At 40.4% G+C, this 14625-nt stretch overlaps 1 protein-coding gene across 5 annotated transcripts in view; it reads right to left on the minus strand.

Moving 5' to 3' along the window:
• The window catches only part of ETS1 (ETS proto-oncogene 1, transcription factor), a 156177-nt gene that overhangs the window by 38549 nt on the left and 103003 nt on the right, over positions 1 to 14625 (minus strand). For all 5 annotated transcript variants that reach the window (XM_061592506.1, XM_061592503.1, XM_061592505.1 and 2 more), the window contains 2 exons: positions 7242 to 7361; positions 4772 to 4972 (listed from right to left, as the gene is read on the minus strand). In XM_061592506.1, coding sequence (XP_061448490.1) covers positions 4772 to 4972; positions 7242 to 7361 — 321 coding nt within the window. The remainder of the gene's footprint in view (positions 1 to 4771; positions 4973 to 7241; positions 7362 to 14625) is intronic.

Below are 14625 nucleotides of genomic sequence, written 5' to 3' on the forward strand. Positions count from 1 at the left end.
GCTCTCTGCAACATGTCCTTACTAAATCACTCACTATTTTCCCTCTCATTTTTGGGTCTTGGGGGGGGGGAAGTCTGTTTATTATCTATCTATCTATCTATCTATCTATCTATCTATCTATCTATCTATCTATCTATCTATCTATCTATCTATCTATCTATCTATCTGGGCCCTTAAGAGTTGTTGTTAATTCAGAGTTCAAAGCTTCCCAGGAACTCTAGAAGCTACATCTCTGCCAGGCAAGTGGGCACAACTTTTCTCTACAGCTGCAATTCCATTCACACTTACCTGGAAGGAAGTCCCATTAAACTCATAGAACTTGCTTCCAAGATACAGGATTGCACTATAACTCACATGCATGTGAATACAGACACACAGGTAACACATCACAAACAGCTCAGCATTTCATAGGCTGGACAAACTCATTTCAGACTGCTGATAGCAAGACTGCAGCACAACAATGTCAGTGTCTCCATCTCTTTTTTATTGATTGATTTCTTATTTTTATTATTATAATTTTAAAACTTTGTTTTATTTTTTTCTTCCTTTTTTAATTTATTTATGTATATATGTTTTGATTGTATAAGCTATATGTCAGTACATTGTAACAGGCATTTAAATTGTTGTGAAGTTTTTGATTTATACACTTAAGAAGTTGATTTTTTAAAAAAGAAAAAAGACAAATAAGAAAGAATTTAAGAAATGTAGTAGAAAAATTTTGAGTGTCTTGGTCAAGTCTTTATTGTATACGGGGTTATGTGAGTGAGTGAGTGAGTGAGTGAGTGAGTGCACATGGACCAGTCTAAAAAGACTATACAGGAAAACTCAAAGTGGAAAAGAGAACAATTATTAAACAAGGGCTATTAACAGAAAAATGAATTCTTTATATGCAACACTGTGAATAATGCTCCTTTTTATCTTTCTTTGGTTGTGTGTTATGTATTGTTTTATATTGTTCTGATATTTGTATGGCAAAGAAGAAATAAAATGTATTTTTTAAAAAAACAATGTCGTGACCGCCCCCCACCCCCTGCATATAAGAACGTAAGAGGAGCCTGCTGGATCGGGCCACTGGCCCATCTAGTCCAGCATCCTCTTGGGAAGCCTCCAAGCAGGACACAAGCACAACCACACTCTCCCCACATGCCATTTCCAGCAACTGGTATTCAGAAGCATACTGCCTCTGACAGTGGAGGCTTTTTAAAAAAGTGCAGAAAGTGCTATTGCAGAGCAAATTATAATGATGGGGGGAGTTGGACAGTAATCATTGGTGTGAAACTATACGTGCTGATTGGTATGAAACTAGATGTGTGGAAAATAGAGACATCTGTGAAATGTTGGAGGGCCTTTAGCGGTGTAGGCCTGAGTTAGGGCACTGATTCCTGTATAACACAGCACCAAAATCACGGAAAGGTTTCACACCTGGCCTTCCATTTTAGGGATGAAGGCTTCACATTTACATGTTGCATTTAATGGATAAATGATAGGAAGCTGCCATATCCTGAGTCAGATCATTGGTCCAACTAGCTCAGTATTGTCAGCACTGACTGGCAGCAGCTGACTAGCGTTTCAGACAGGGGTCTTCCAGTCCTACCTGGACACACCAGGGACCAAACTTGAAGCTTCCTGCATGCAAAGCTTGTGCTCTACCACTGAGGAACAGCTCTTCCCCTGAGTGTCCTTAGCCTCTGTAAATTTCCAGCTGATGTCCAACATGCATGTTACAGTCCCATGGAGATGCCATTGTAAACAACTTGTCCCATAGCAAATTATCTCTGCCATTGGCTGTGAAGGAACAGCACAGGTGGAACCATGGCATGTAATTTTCAGGTGTTCACAGAAATCCCAGTTTCAGTGCTCTGGATATACATTTTTGTTGCTACTCAAACTACCAAAGAAAAAAATTGGAAACAACTAGAAATCTGTGCTGTCACTAGGGATGGAAGGATTTCAATTCTCTGATTCTTATTTTTAAAATCCTTTTAAATACTAATGCTTCATTTTAAAGCTATAACGTTATTTATATTTTATTGCATAACCTATATGTTTTATAGAATGTTTATCTAATCAATTTGTATATTGGGTCTGTGACCACATAATAAAATTTGATTGATTGATTTGATTTTTAAAATCTTAAATTCAGTTCTCCACATTTCTGTAGCAATCTGCATTTTTTAAAAAAAAAAACCTCATAAAAATTTGTCAGCAGCTTAAGAGTTCTAATAAACACATTTTTGTATGCAGTCTTGACTAATATATATATATTTCTGCAAGCTTTTTCTCCTAATGTAATACATTTTTGCATGTTATTTTCACTAATATATTCACTTTTGTGCACACTTTTTCCAAATATATGCATATTTGGAAAAGTTGTTTGGTTGGAGAATTTCATCACAAAATTAGGATAAGTGCAAATTTGAATGATGGCTGTGTTTTGGTTCTCATATTGTTTCAGAAAGTGTGAATTTAATAGATTCGGCTTTAAATGTGAACTGACTCAAATTTCTCCTCCATCCCTAACTGCCATCAAATAAGAAGAGAGGCTGCAGATCCTACAATCAAGCATGTTTACCTTCAGAAAGCCACAGGTAGAGGTAACAGAGTCTACGTTTCTCAGTGGCTTTTGTGGAAGGAACAAAACTGCCCACTCCCTCTCATGCCACCCAAAACAGCATAATAAGCACCTGTCTCCACCTATCGCAGAAGTTTCCAAAATGGTTTGCAAACATCTTAGTGGGCATGCTCTGTTTACAATTGGTTTCATTTTGCCTGTTTGCATTGTTCAGCCATGAATGTGCCTCTGTTTCTCTCAAAGCTTGCCCAACAAGATCCAGGAATAGCTGAAGCCCTCCTATCCCTTTTTGTAAAAGGACACATTAATGCTACTATCTGACACACCAAAACTTTCACGGCTTTGCAGCAATGAATACTCAACATTCAGGACTTCTTATGCAGCACATGCGCTCCATATGGGTCCTTCTGGTTGCACTGAACACAAAACATCCCTGTTATTTGGGAAAGAGAAGAATGGTGACATTCTGTACATATGTTGGGGAATCCCATAGCAGGGCCAACCAGTAGAGGCTGGTCCATTCGGGGGCATTGGGCACTGCCTCACCAACTTCAGTCTGCCCTTAGCAGGTCCCCACTTGCCTATTTTTTTATTTACAATCAGTCCAGAAGGGTAGAACTGCCTGTCAGCTGCACCCTCAGTGTTGCTCTTGTAGAACTCAGCAGGGAGAAGCATTGTAGCAAAACTAGGATGAGTTGGCTCCGCCTCTCACTGGCTCTTGCTACAGGTGGTTTCCCTGCCCCAATAATCACCAGCCACCACTGGGGCCAACCCATTACATTTTGCAGCCTGTGGCAAAGGACAAAATGGCACCCCACCCCATTCCATGTACAGAAGGTGACTGGACTGGCAGCTAAATATTTAATTCAACCCTAGTGATGAATTAGCATCTTCCATTGCAACTGAAGCAGCAGGCAAGTTTAGGGCCCCCTATCAGGCTGTGTGGCATATACAGGAGATATAAGGAGATTCAGCCGGGGAGTGAGTGCTGCTGTCCTTCAGCATCTGCTGGCATCACTCTGCCTAATGGCAGGGCTAGTCTTGTCCCACAAGTTAGAGACAGTCCATTAAGGAACTTTCAAACGTCAGACGTAAGGCTCTTGCAGCACAGTTGTTCTGCTCCCATGCAGCTTCTACTCTGAACAGATTGTCTCAGCCCATTGACTGAAAAGCTACAGAAAAGCTCTTTAAAGAGACTGCATGCAGCGAACTTCAGCTAGACAGTGGGGAAGGCACGTACCTCAACAGCTAAGCACATGCGCTGCATGCAGAATATTTGCAGGTAGTTCTGTGAAGAATCCCTGTCTGAAAGCCTGGAGAGCCACTACCAGTCAGTATAGACAATACTGAGCTTGATAGGCCAACCATAAAGCAGTTTCCTATGTTCCTAAAAACCAAATACATCCTCCTTAAGAAAGCAAAGACATTTCCTAGGAGAGGACAAGCTGTGCCCTTCAGGTGTGTCTTGATTGGACCATGTACCAAGCCACTCCTTCCAAAACAATTCAGTCCGGGATACAATTAGCATGCCCTATCCTATTTGATAGTCAATGCTGTAAGTCAACTGAACAGTGTTCTGTTTTCCAGAGGCTTTCTGGCTCCTTCAATTTATTCCTTGGGGCTTTTGTCACTCTACTCCTTTGAGCTAAGAACAGAAGGGAACACTGCCAGGCAAACCAATGTGGTGCAGAGGCCAGAGCCTTGGAAATCCAGAGAATCTCACACTATAGCATAGTTGTCCACCCTGGTCCTGAGCCAAATGTTCCAGATGTATGTGTGTTTGCCTTTATTATTCTTTATTTGACTTGATCTCTACAAAAAAAGTCTCTAAGCGACTTAAGAGCCAAAAAGATGGCATAAAAATGAAATGACAGTAAAACCATTACAATGACCCATAAACAGACCCAGCAAAACTTCAGTAGCAGAAAACAACTAACAATGGACAGCAGAATATTTATCATAATTTATCAGCACTGATCATAAGCCATCCTGGGCTCCTACTGGGAGGAAGGATGGGATATAACTTTAATAAATAAATAAAATAACCCCCAAATGCCTGGGAGAAGAGACAGATTTTTATCTGGCACTGAGGGGACATTAACAGTGGCACCAGGCAGACCTCACTGGGAAGAGCATTCCACGAGCGGGGAGCCAAAACTGATAAGGCAGTGCTCTTGTTGCAGCATAGCATAGCATTACCTTTCTGCAGGATCTCCAGATGTTCCCAAAGGATGTCTCCTACAAAATCTGGTGCCAGTTCAAGAAAGCAGTCTTTGCCTAGAGCACAGAGAGCAGCTCCATTCATACAGAACTTATGGAAGTCCACGTCCTTCAGGCTGAATTCATTCACTGCCCACATCACCCAGTCCCTTACGTGGGTCTCTGTCCATTGCTGAGGATCTGCACAAATAAGCCACAATATAGAGTAATTTAAAAGCAATCATTCTGCGCACCATCTAATGTATGGCTATAATACCACATTGGACAAGGCTAGATTAAAGGCCATGAAGGTACCATGCTAAACTAAATTTTAGGGCCATCTAGGTTTCTCATCACCTGCAAATAAATGCTCTCATATCCAACAACATTCACAACAGGAGGGAGCCCCCCCTCACACAATACACATTACTGTACACCTAAATGTGTATGGCAGTCACGTGAGTTCAAAGAGCAGGTCTATTTAGCAGCTGTCAGCCACATTAATTTGGAATAGAACTTTGTTCAGAGTCCGTATTGTTCACCAGATTCTGGGGGCGACCATCAGTGGTGGCCATTTCCCCCTCTTTGTCAGCTCTCCTATAGTATTTGCCTGCCCACAGCTGAAACAGAATGCTGGCCAGACCATCGACACAATTCTTACATTAATCCATTTACTCTTTATATTCAACCCCCTTAACAATGCAGATGATGCATCCTATTCAGAAACAAAAGGCACATACAATCGGGGGGGGGGGAGGATATGAAATGGCTTTCTTGGTAACTGCTCAACATCCACAGAGCTTCCCCTCCTAGGAAATTTTCCAAAGTTCTCAATACCTTTTCAGAGTTCCTTTTTACTTTTGGTGATGTGGTGAAACAGAGTTTGGTGGATAACATCTATTACTCATTTAAACTGTTGTGCATTTTGAAGAATTTATTATTAGTTGCACCTTCAGGATAAAGCTGGCTACAAGTCCATATGAACAAGCAGTACCCTAAATGTTCTTACTACTGTGAGCACCGCTACTACCGACTATGAGATAGCAGCAAGTTCTCAAAACATGTATGCCTTGACTATGGCACTCCCTCCTCTTTCAGGTAAGATCTGCAGCGACCCTTATGAGTTTTCGCCACCAGTTTAAAACTCATCTTTTCACCCAGGACTTTAGCAGATTATTTTTCTCTTCTGTACTTTGCATTTTTATTTTTACTAGGTGCTGTGGATTGTTTGATGTGGATTTTAACTGTGGAGCATGATTTTGATATGTTCAGGTCTGTCTGTCTGTCTGTCTGGTTGTCTGTCTTAATAATAATAACAACAACAACAACAACAATAACAATAATAATAATAATAATCTATCCTGAGCTACCAGGTATCTCATAGGAATTTCAGGTGTGTGGTCACCTCACTGGAAAATTGTTGTTTCCCTCATATGCAGATTTATGCACTCTATGTGGGGCTGCCTTTGAGGTTGGTCTGGAAGCTGCAGCTGGTGCAAAATGAGGCGGTGAGACTGCTCACTGGGGCAGGGTATCGCCAGCATGTCACCCCACTGCTGAAAGAATTGCACTGGCTGCCCATTTGCTACCGGGCCAAGTTCAAGGTTCTAGTTTTGGTGTACAAAGTCATATACAGCTTGGGACCAGGACACCTGAAAGACCGTCTTACCCCTTATATACCCGGTCGATCACTGCGCTCTGCAGGTAAGGGCCTCCTGCAGATACCACCTTATCAGGAGGTCCGTTCTGCACAACATAGGAAACGGACCGTTAGTGTGTTGGCATCTACCCTGTGGAATTCCCTCCCCTTAAATATTAGGCAGGCGCCATCTCTGCTATCTTTTCGGAGCCTTTTGAAGACTTTCCTCTTTCAACAAGCCTTTCAAGCTGAGACCTATCCCAATCTGTGTCTGTCTTGGAATTGCTTTTAATATGTTTTTTATTATTATTATTTTAAACAATATGTTTTTAACCCTTTTTTAAAGATGTTTTAAAAGCTTTTTAAAAAAATGTTTTTAAAGTTGTTTTGTTTTTATTGTATTTTAAGGTATGTTTTTATGGTGTTATGTGTTTTAAAGTGTTTTTAGCGCTTTTGCGTGCCGCCCTGGGCTCCTGCTGGGAGGAAGGGTGGGATATAAATCAAATAATAAAATAAATAAATAAATTTAATTGATGCCTCAATTAATGGACTAAAATTCATACAATTAATTTTTTAAGATTTCTTTACGCAGTGACAGTCCTATATATCTGCACCATTTACACCTTTTTGCTCCTCTAAGATGTTTGCTCCTCATAATGTAGATGCTGATATGTAGCAGCCATGTTACAAATACTATTCATTGGGGTTGCTGCAAAGAGATTTTGAAATTGATCTGTAAATGCTTGGCACAATTGAATGATCAAGAAGGGATGCTAGAACACATTCAATGAAACTGCCAAATTTGTAGCAATTTGTTTTACTGAGCCCTACCTTTGGGGATTCCCAGTCGTTGCTGCTCTTTTGTGAAGCCACTGAATGTGGCTTTTAATGCTTGAGACATCATTTCTTTGCTGCTTGGAGTTAGCAAAGGCACGTCCGCACATTCCATATCTGAAAGACAGAGGTGGGAAACAGGCATATAAATGAACAGATAGTGAAAGGATGATGGAGCTGATGGAAGAGATGTCAATCATGGCCCAGACGCCCAGTGTTCAATATCTTCATAAATCAACTACTTGAGGATGAACTTTCTTCCTCAGTTTGAATGCTCATCAGTAGGCAGTTTAATGTTCCTACACATTTCAATGAACTGACATATACAAGCGAGGAATGGAATGGATTCTATTTATTAAAGACGGTCACTATAGAAGGAGATTGATGGAGACTCCCACCCCCAACTCCTTCTCCTGTCTTGCAGTTCTTTGATTCTGAAAAGGAAGAAGAGCTCACCCCCCCAAAAAAAAGCCCTTTAGCGGACTAATTATTTGGAAGAATATTTCTAACTCCACCAATGCAGTCAGCCTGATCTTATTACTTGCGATCTTATGAGATGGCTTGGTAAATTAAAACTGAAGTCAATGTTGTAATGTGATTCTAGACATGCTTCTCACCTAGGCTTAGTAACTGGGGCCAGTTGCCAAAAAGCGCGCGCACACAAGAGAGAGAGAGAGAGAGAGAGAGTGACCTCAGCTGTTTATGTTAGGTGCTTTTATGGTAGGTTCCACCTGCTAAAACTGCTGGATTCTGCCTCCTGGTTTCACATGCTCTGGAATCCATCTTTAATCCAAAGGGTCCTCACCAGGTACCTAAACTTTTGATCTTTTTTGGAGATTTTTTTTCCAGGCCTAAATACACTCCTTGCTGATGCAGCAGAATAATCATCTACATTAGAATTCAACTGACCAGAATGGCTATTGGTTGGAGCTGTTTAAGTAGCAGCCCAGACACTGTGCAACAAGGTATTCTTTTTGGCTGTTATTTTTCAGCAAAACATTAAGGTAAGCAGAGCAGCCCATTTCACAGATATACTTCACAACTATTCATCTTGAACTGTAGGATACACAGAAGCAGAGTGAAAATGTTTGCTATACTTTAGATTCAGAAACAAGCCTGGAACAAAATGTGGTCAAACTGTGTGCAATGTGTAGGAGTTGGGTCTTTCAGAGCTGCAATCCTAAGCATCATTACTTGGCAGAATTTCTTTGCTGAACTCAATGGAACTTACTTCTAAGTAAAAATGGCCAGATTTGGGTGGCACTGTCATTTCAGGTTTCAACAAGAAATTTCAGCAGTTCAAATATCTACTCAGAAGTAAGCCCCGCTGATTTGAATGGGACTTTGTTTGGGGGAACAGCTTATAGGATTGCAGCCTAAGACATTTCAGTGCAAGTTTCATGCTAAGTTCAAAGGCCTAGTATACAATATTACTCTTTCGAAGAAAAAGAGCATTTGTTGGTTATTTTTTTTGCTCTATATTTATAGAGTAATATGTGGAACACTGGAGAGAATTCAAAAGTTTGCTCAGGACTGGCCTAAAGCATATTTCTACCTGAGGCAAATGACAAGATGCCCCTCCCTTACTCCATGTACTCCCAACCAGATAGGCAGGTAAAATCCTACTTCAGCATTGGTGAGGGGTCAGCAGGCTCCCTTAAGGACACAGCACTTTCTTCCAAGTACCATGCTGCTGCTTCCCATCCCCCAGCTTCTGTATCCTGAGTCAGCAATCTCACTCTGCCTAATGGCAGGGCTGGCCCTGAGCTTGTTCACTATTTTGTGACAGTGTGATTGGTCCTATTAAAGATAGTACCCTACTGAGGGATTTTAGGTGTGGGAGAGGGAGTGGCCCTCCATAAATGGCAATTCTAGAGCTGGGCAGCTAATCTCAGCAGTACTTCCTGTTGGCTTTGCTTTTTGCCGCCAATTATAATCCAGTTCTAGCATACATATTTATTAAACACCTGTGTTTCCCTATAGCTACAGAAAGAAGGGGGTTGAGCAAATATATAATCATTTTAAAAGCATATGTGTTTTTAACCCGTTCACTGTGGAGGTGGAAGGAATATACTCCTTTCTTATTGATCATCTGAATATTCAAAGGTGGCAATTTTATTGTATTCTTTAAATGATGCAAAAGAAAGAAAAGTCAGGCTTTGCTTAAATAATCAAGCGCTACAGTTTTTTTTTAGTTGTATTCTCTTTGCAGACATTAATCAGGAAGAGTTTGGTGGGATTTTTTTTTTAAGTGTGGGAAAAGATAATCAGGCTATTGGAGAATAAGTAACAGATTCCAAACGTTGTTTAAAGAATGTCATTTGGATATTTGGAAGGTTTTATTAGCCAAGGCTCTGGAGAAATAAACACACACCCCAGCGATCTCTGCCATCCGTCTTCCGCTTTCAGATAACACCAAGAGAAAGTGTCCAGTACACTTTTCCCCTACCCTTGAGCAGCTTGTTGCATTTTAATGATGGGCTTAGTGTGCTCGGAGGTTACAACAGACCACCCAGAAACTGCTCGATCACCTTTGCAGTCTGGTTCAGAGGGCAGCTGTGTTGCTCTCTGCTATGGGAGAATGATTCACATGCAACCTGGGGCAAAGGGTGGGGGACACTCTAGCCCTGTTTGCCACTAACCATCTTCAAATGGAGAGAAGCACATATGCATGACAGACCTTGATCAATGCACCAGAAATAGGTGTGTAGCCCCATGCTATGCCCCATTTTAGCTGCTTTATTTTCTAAAATAAATGCCACCGGAATTATTCCTTCGGGGTGGTGTACAAGTATTGTGGTGCCCATTCATAAAAAGGCGATCCTGCCAAGCCATCCAATTACAGACCAATTAGCTTGCTGGATGTAACATCTAAATTATATGGACGTTTTCTCTTGAATAAACTAACAGACTGGGACACTAATCATTCTCTTATCCACACCGAACAAGTGGGCTTTAGGAAAGGCAGAAATACCATTGATCATATCTTTGTTTTATTTCATCTTATAAATAAGGTTAAATCTAGGGCTTATAAATCCCTTTACCTGGCATTTATAGACTTTTCATCAGCCTTTGACCTAATTGATAGAGATCTATTGTGGCAGAAACTATCCCTTGCAGGTATTGACATGAGATTACTTCATCAGATCCAATCCCTCCATCAAGGAAATCGGCTGAGGGTCCATCTTGGCCCCAATGGCGCACTTTCTCATGAAATTCCAGTTGGCCGAGGCATTAAACAAGGCTGCATCCTGGCCCCTTTTTTGTTTAATTTTTTCATTAACGACCTTATTTCTACTATGGCCTCCCCCAACTTTTTTCCCCCTGCGGTAGGAAATAGAAAGATAGCGTCCCTGCTCTATGCAGATGATTTGGTATTGCTGTCCCAAAACAGAGTTGGATTAAAGAGAATGCTTTCTCGGTTGGAAGAATACTGCGAGACCCATCATCTTCTAGTAAACTATACTAAAACCAAAATAATGGTTTGTGGGAGGTACAGTAGGACAAAATCCATTTGGTTCTTAAATGGTCATCAACTAGAACAAGTTAGTGCCTTTAAATATTTAGGTATTTGTATTAATAATAATCTCTCTTGGTCCTCCCAATTAGAAATGATCAAGCTGACGGCATTAAGATCTAATGGCCAATTAAAGACGTTTTTTTACTTGCGTGGTGGCCAGCTTTTAGGCCCAATGTTAAAAATCTACACTGCTAAACTACTTCCAAAAATTCTGTATGGTGTAGAGCTCTGGGGCCATTCGGTTAAAAATAGACTTGAAGTTCTCCAAAACCAATTTATGAAGCAAATTTTGGGTCTTTCTAAAGGTACTCCTGCAGCCCATTTAAGGGCGGAATTGGGCCTTCCGTCCCTGGCTGCTAGGATTGATCTGGCTTTTCTAAGATATTGGAAAAGGTCCAGATTTCTGGACGATTCCTCCCTTATAAAACTTTGTTGGAACGACCCGCAGGGAGTGAATGTCTGGGGGGAAAAAAACACGGAGTTATTATCGTTTTACGATCTTACTCCAACCAAGTTCCTAAGCCTTTCCTCCTCTGATCTTCAAAATTGGATTTTTAATCACGATGCATATCAGGATAGAGCCTCAATCGTGGCAGCTTCTTTTTCCTCGTGGTTCCCTCAAATAAAACTTAACCACGCTCCACCATCTTATTTTACTACTCTGACCCGCGCTCCGTTACGTAAAGCTTTTACGGAGCTGAGGTTCCAAGCCATGCCTACTGCCATTTTAGAGGGCCGATACAAGGGAATTCCATTCGCAAATCGTTTTTGCATGTTTGGTTGTATGGTCCTTGAGGACTTAATACATTATATGTTACTCTGTCCTCTCTATATACACCCGAGAGGAAAATTTTTGGTTCCTCTTCCTTGTTTTTCTAGCGGTCTTTCTTTTAATGAATTGATAATTGCCCTTTTGATGGACAACAATAACCAAACTACTATTGCAGTGGCAAATTTCGCTCTTGCTGCCAGAAAGATTAGAGTAAAGTATATTACCTCAATGTGTGAATAAATTGTTGATTTACCTTCTTATTTTAAATGTATTTTAGAATTACTGTTTTGCTGTTTCATGTTGCAACGGCCTATGGCCATAAGCAAATAAAGGATTGATTGACTGTAATCCCATGCTATGCACATTTACTCAAAGCAAGTCCCACTTAATTCAACAGGACATATTAAAGAGTAAGAGTGCATATGGAATTGCAGACTTTGAAAACACAAAACTATAATACAGTAGTGTGTATGAACTGACAGGTCATTATAGCCGAGGGCAAACTTGTTGGGTGTATGGACCAGGAATCAATACTAGAAATGAGAAGAGACCCAATAACCCCTCTTTAATAGCAGCAAAATTCCAAATTGCAGCAATGGAAAACAAGTAACTAAAAACCCTCCTGCTCTCCAAGGATGATATAAAAAGATGTGAGAAATATTAACTCAAAAACATTTCACATCAATTAAAATCTACAGCTAATCCCAAATTTAATTATTTTATAGAAAAATGTTGTCTGGTTCTAAATGCTATTGACTTAGATATGTGGAAATACAAAAGACCATTCAGATTCTTTCCAACAGTACTTTGCTGATTAAATAATATTGAATTGTTACTGAATTATTTTGTGTTATTGTGCCAAAGCAAACCTTTGTTATACTTTTTACTATTTCTGATTCATTCAATTTCTCTTCTTGATGTTTGTTAATTTATATACTCTCACTTTTCTGAATTGTGTTCTATGTAACGTTGAAACTGTAACAAAATACTTCTAAAGAGTTTTTTTTTAAAAAAATTCCACTACTAAGAGTTCATCAACTTCCTTTAGATTCCTTTAAATTTTTGAATCCCTCTTATCTCAGCCTGCTTTCCCCAATCCATTTCATTTTAAATAGCTTCTTTTAGATTCCACAATCAACACCTATTAAAGGAGATATAACGACCGCTTTTGCAAATTTTAGCTCCAAGTTGTTTTCTTGCCAATGTCTGGAAAGAGCTCAGCCTTTCTGCACATTAAGCAAGTCAGTTAAAATCAGAATTTACAAACAGAATTGGGAGACGGGGACAGAGAAACATGCAACTCAATCCTATGTTTGTTTAATGGGAGTTACTTCCAAGTAAACATGCATAGGATCAAAATCTTCAGCTGAAACTTGCAGCAGTATATAGTGCCTTACACCTCATGCCTATGATTACTCAAAAGTAAACCTTATTGATCTCAATCGAATTTACTCCCAAGGAAGTTTGTTTGGGACTGCAGCCTTAAAGAGGCATGCATATAGTTGCATTAAAAGGAATTAAGGAAGCTGAAGGGAAGGAATGCATGTTAAAATATCTGTGCTAGTTTTTCAGGGACATTTTAAGAACATACAACATCCAGCTCTTGGCTGAGTCCAATTTCAGTTATACATGAATAACACTGAGTTTTACAAGACTACAGTGCAAGATTTAAATGAGCAGATACCAAAACCCACTCCACGCTCTAAAGGGTTCAGATTTCACAATGGTTTTTCACCCACAATCATCATCAAAATATAGAGTTACTATTGCAACATTATCCTGCAACAGATAATGGGTAACTAACTTGAGATAAAACAAGGCTGTAGGACAAGCAGGAGAAGTTCAGATACTAGCCTTGAAAGAGCAAGCAAAGGTCAACCATAGTGATAAAACCACAGAGTCAGGTAGAATCACAGGGCCAGGTGTGCTACTCAGAAGGCTGTTTCACATATGGTGTGGCAGGCATTATATGTCACTAGACTTGACCCGCAGTCTACATAGCTCCCTGTCAAGTGTATCTTTATGACGTGGATGTGTTTGGGGTAAGAGCCATAGCTCACTGGTAGAACATCTGCTTGGCATACAGGAAGTCCCAGGTTCAGTCTCCAACATCTAGGCCAGAAAGAGAATCCTGCCTGAAATCCTGGAGTGCCATTGCCAGTTAGTGCAGACAACAGTGAGCTAGATAGACCAATGGTCTGACTCAGTATAAGGCAGCTACCTATGTTCCTGTGTTTGCAACCATGAGTTGGTCACATTCACATGACATGTTTTAAGTGTACATTTAATAACCTTAGCTGTACAACTAAAATTATGTCCAAAGTGAACCCAAAACACACCTTTTAATAAGCATGGGGAGGGCAAAGCAAGCTATCACTGGAAATGCAGATAAAGGTCAAGTTCCCCTAATCTCTCCCTCAATTTTCTTACAGACAACAATTACAAAATGTAATTAGGGATAGAAGAAGGCAAGGTTTGTTGCAATGTACTAGCAGCCGGTAAAAATATCCCCTCTGTCAGTTTGCATGTGTAAGCTATTCAAGAAAACAAAGAACTTTTCCAACATCCAAGAATTTGACCTTAAAATGATATTGGCTCTGTTGGAATCCAAACTGCTACAGGTGTTTTGTTGAAGCAAATCAAATTATATTTAAAACACATGCAGAGAGAGAGAGAGAGAGAGAGAGACTGGAACAGTGAGAGAGAACATCAATTTTTCTCCCAAGCTTCTATGAGATCAATGACGTCAGCCATTTCCATCATTTTACTCTAAGAGTCCCAGTCCACGCTCTTCCCCATCAAAAGTTCCATTGTGCCCTGGCTCATCTACCATACACAGTAGCCAAGCTGAAATTGATGTCCGGTTGGTCACAGCAGGAGTAGCCTGACCTAGTCACCCCTTCTGCTGCCCCTCCTGTCTCAGAATCTGATGGATGGACCTGGAGGTCAGAGACCAAGCTTGCTGGTGTCTTCTGCAGAAGCAAAATATCTTTCTTCCCCACCACCGCTCCCTCCCCCTGCCCTGTATACTAACTCAAACTAGTCAGGAAAAGATGTCTGATGTGTCATTTTCATGAGGGATAAGAGCA

The sequence above is a fragment of the Rhineura floridana genome, chromosome 12 (assembly GCF_030035675.1).
Source record: "Rhineura floridana isolate rRhiFlo1 chromosome 12, rRhiFlo1.hap2, whole genome shotgun sequence".
NCBI lineage: Eukaryota > Metazoa > Chordata > Lepidosauria > Squamata > Rhineuridae > Rhineura > Rhineura floridana.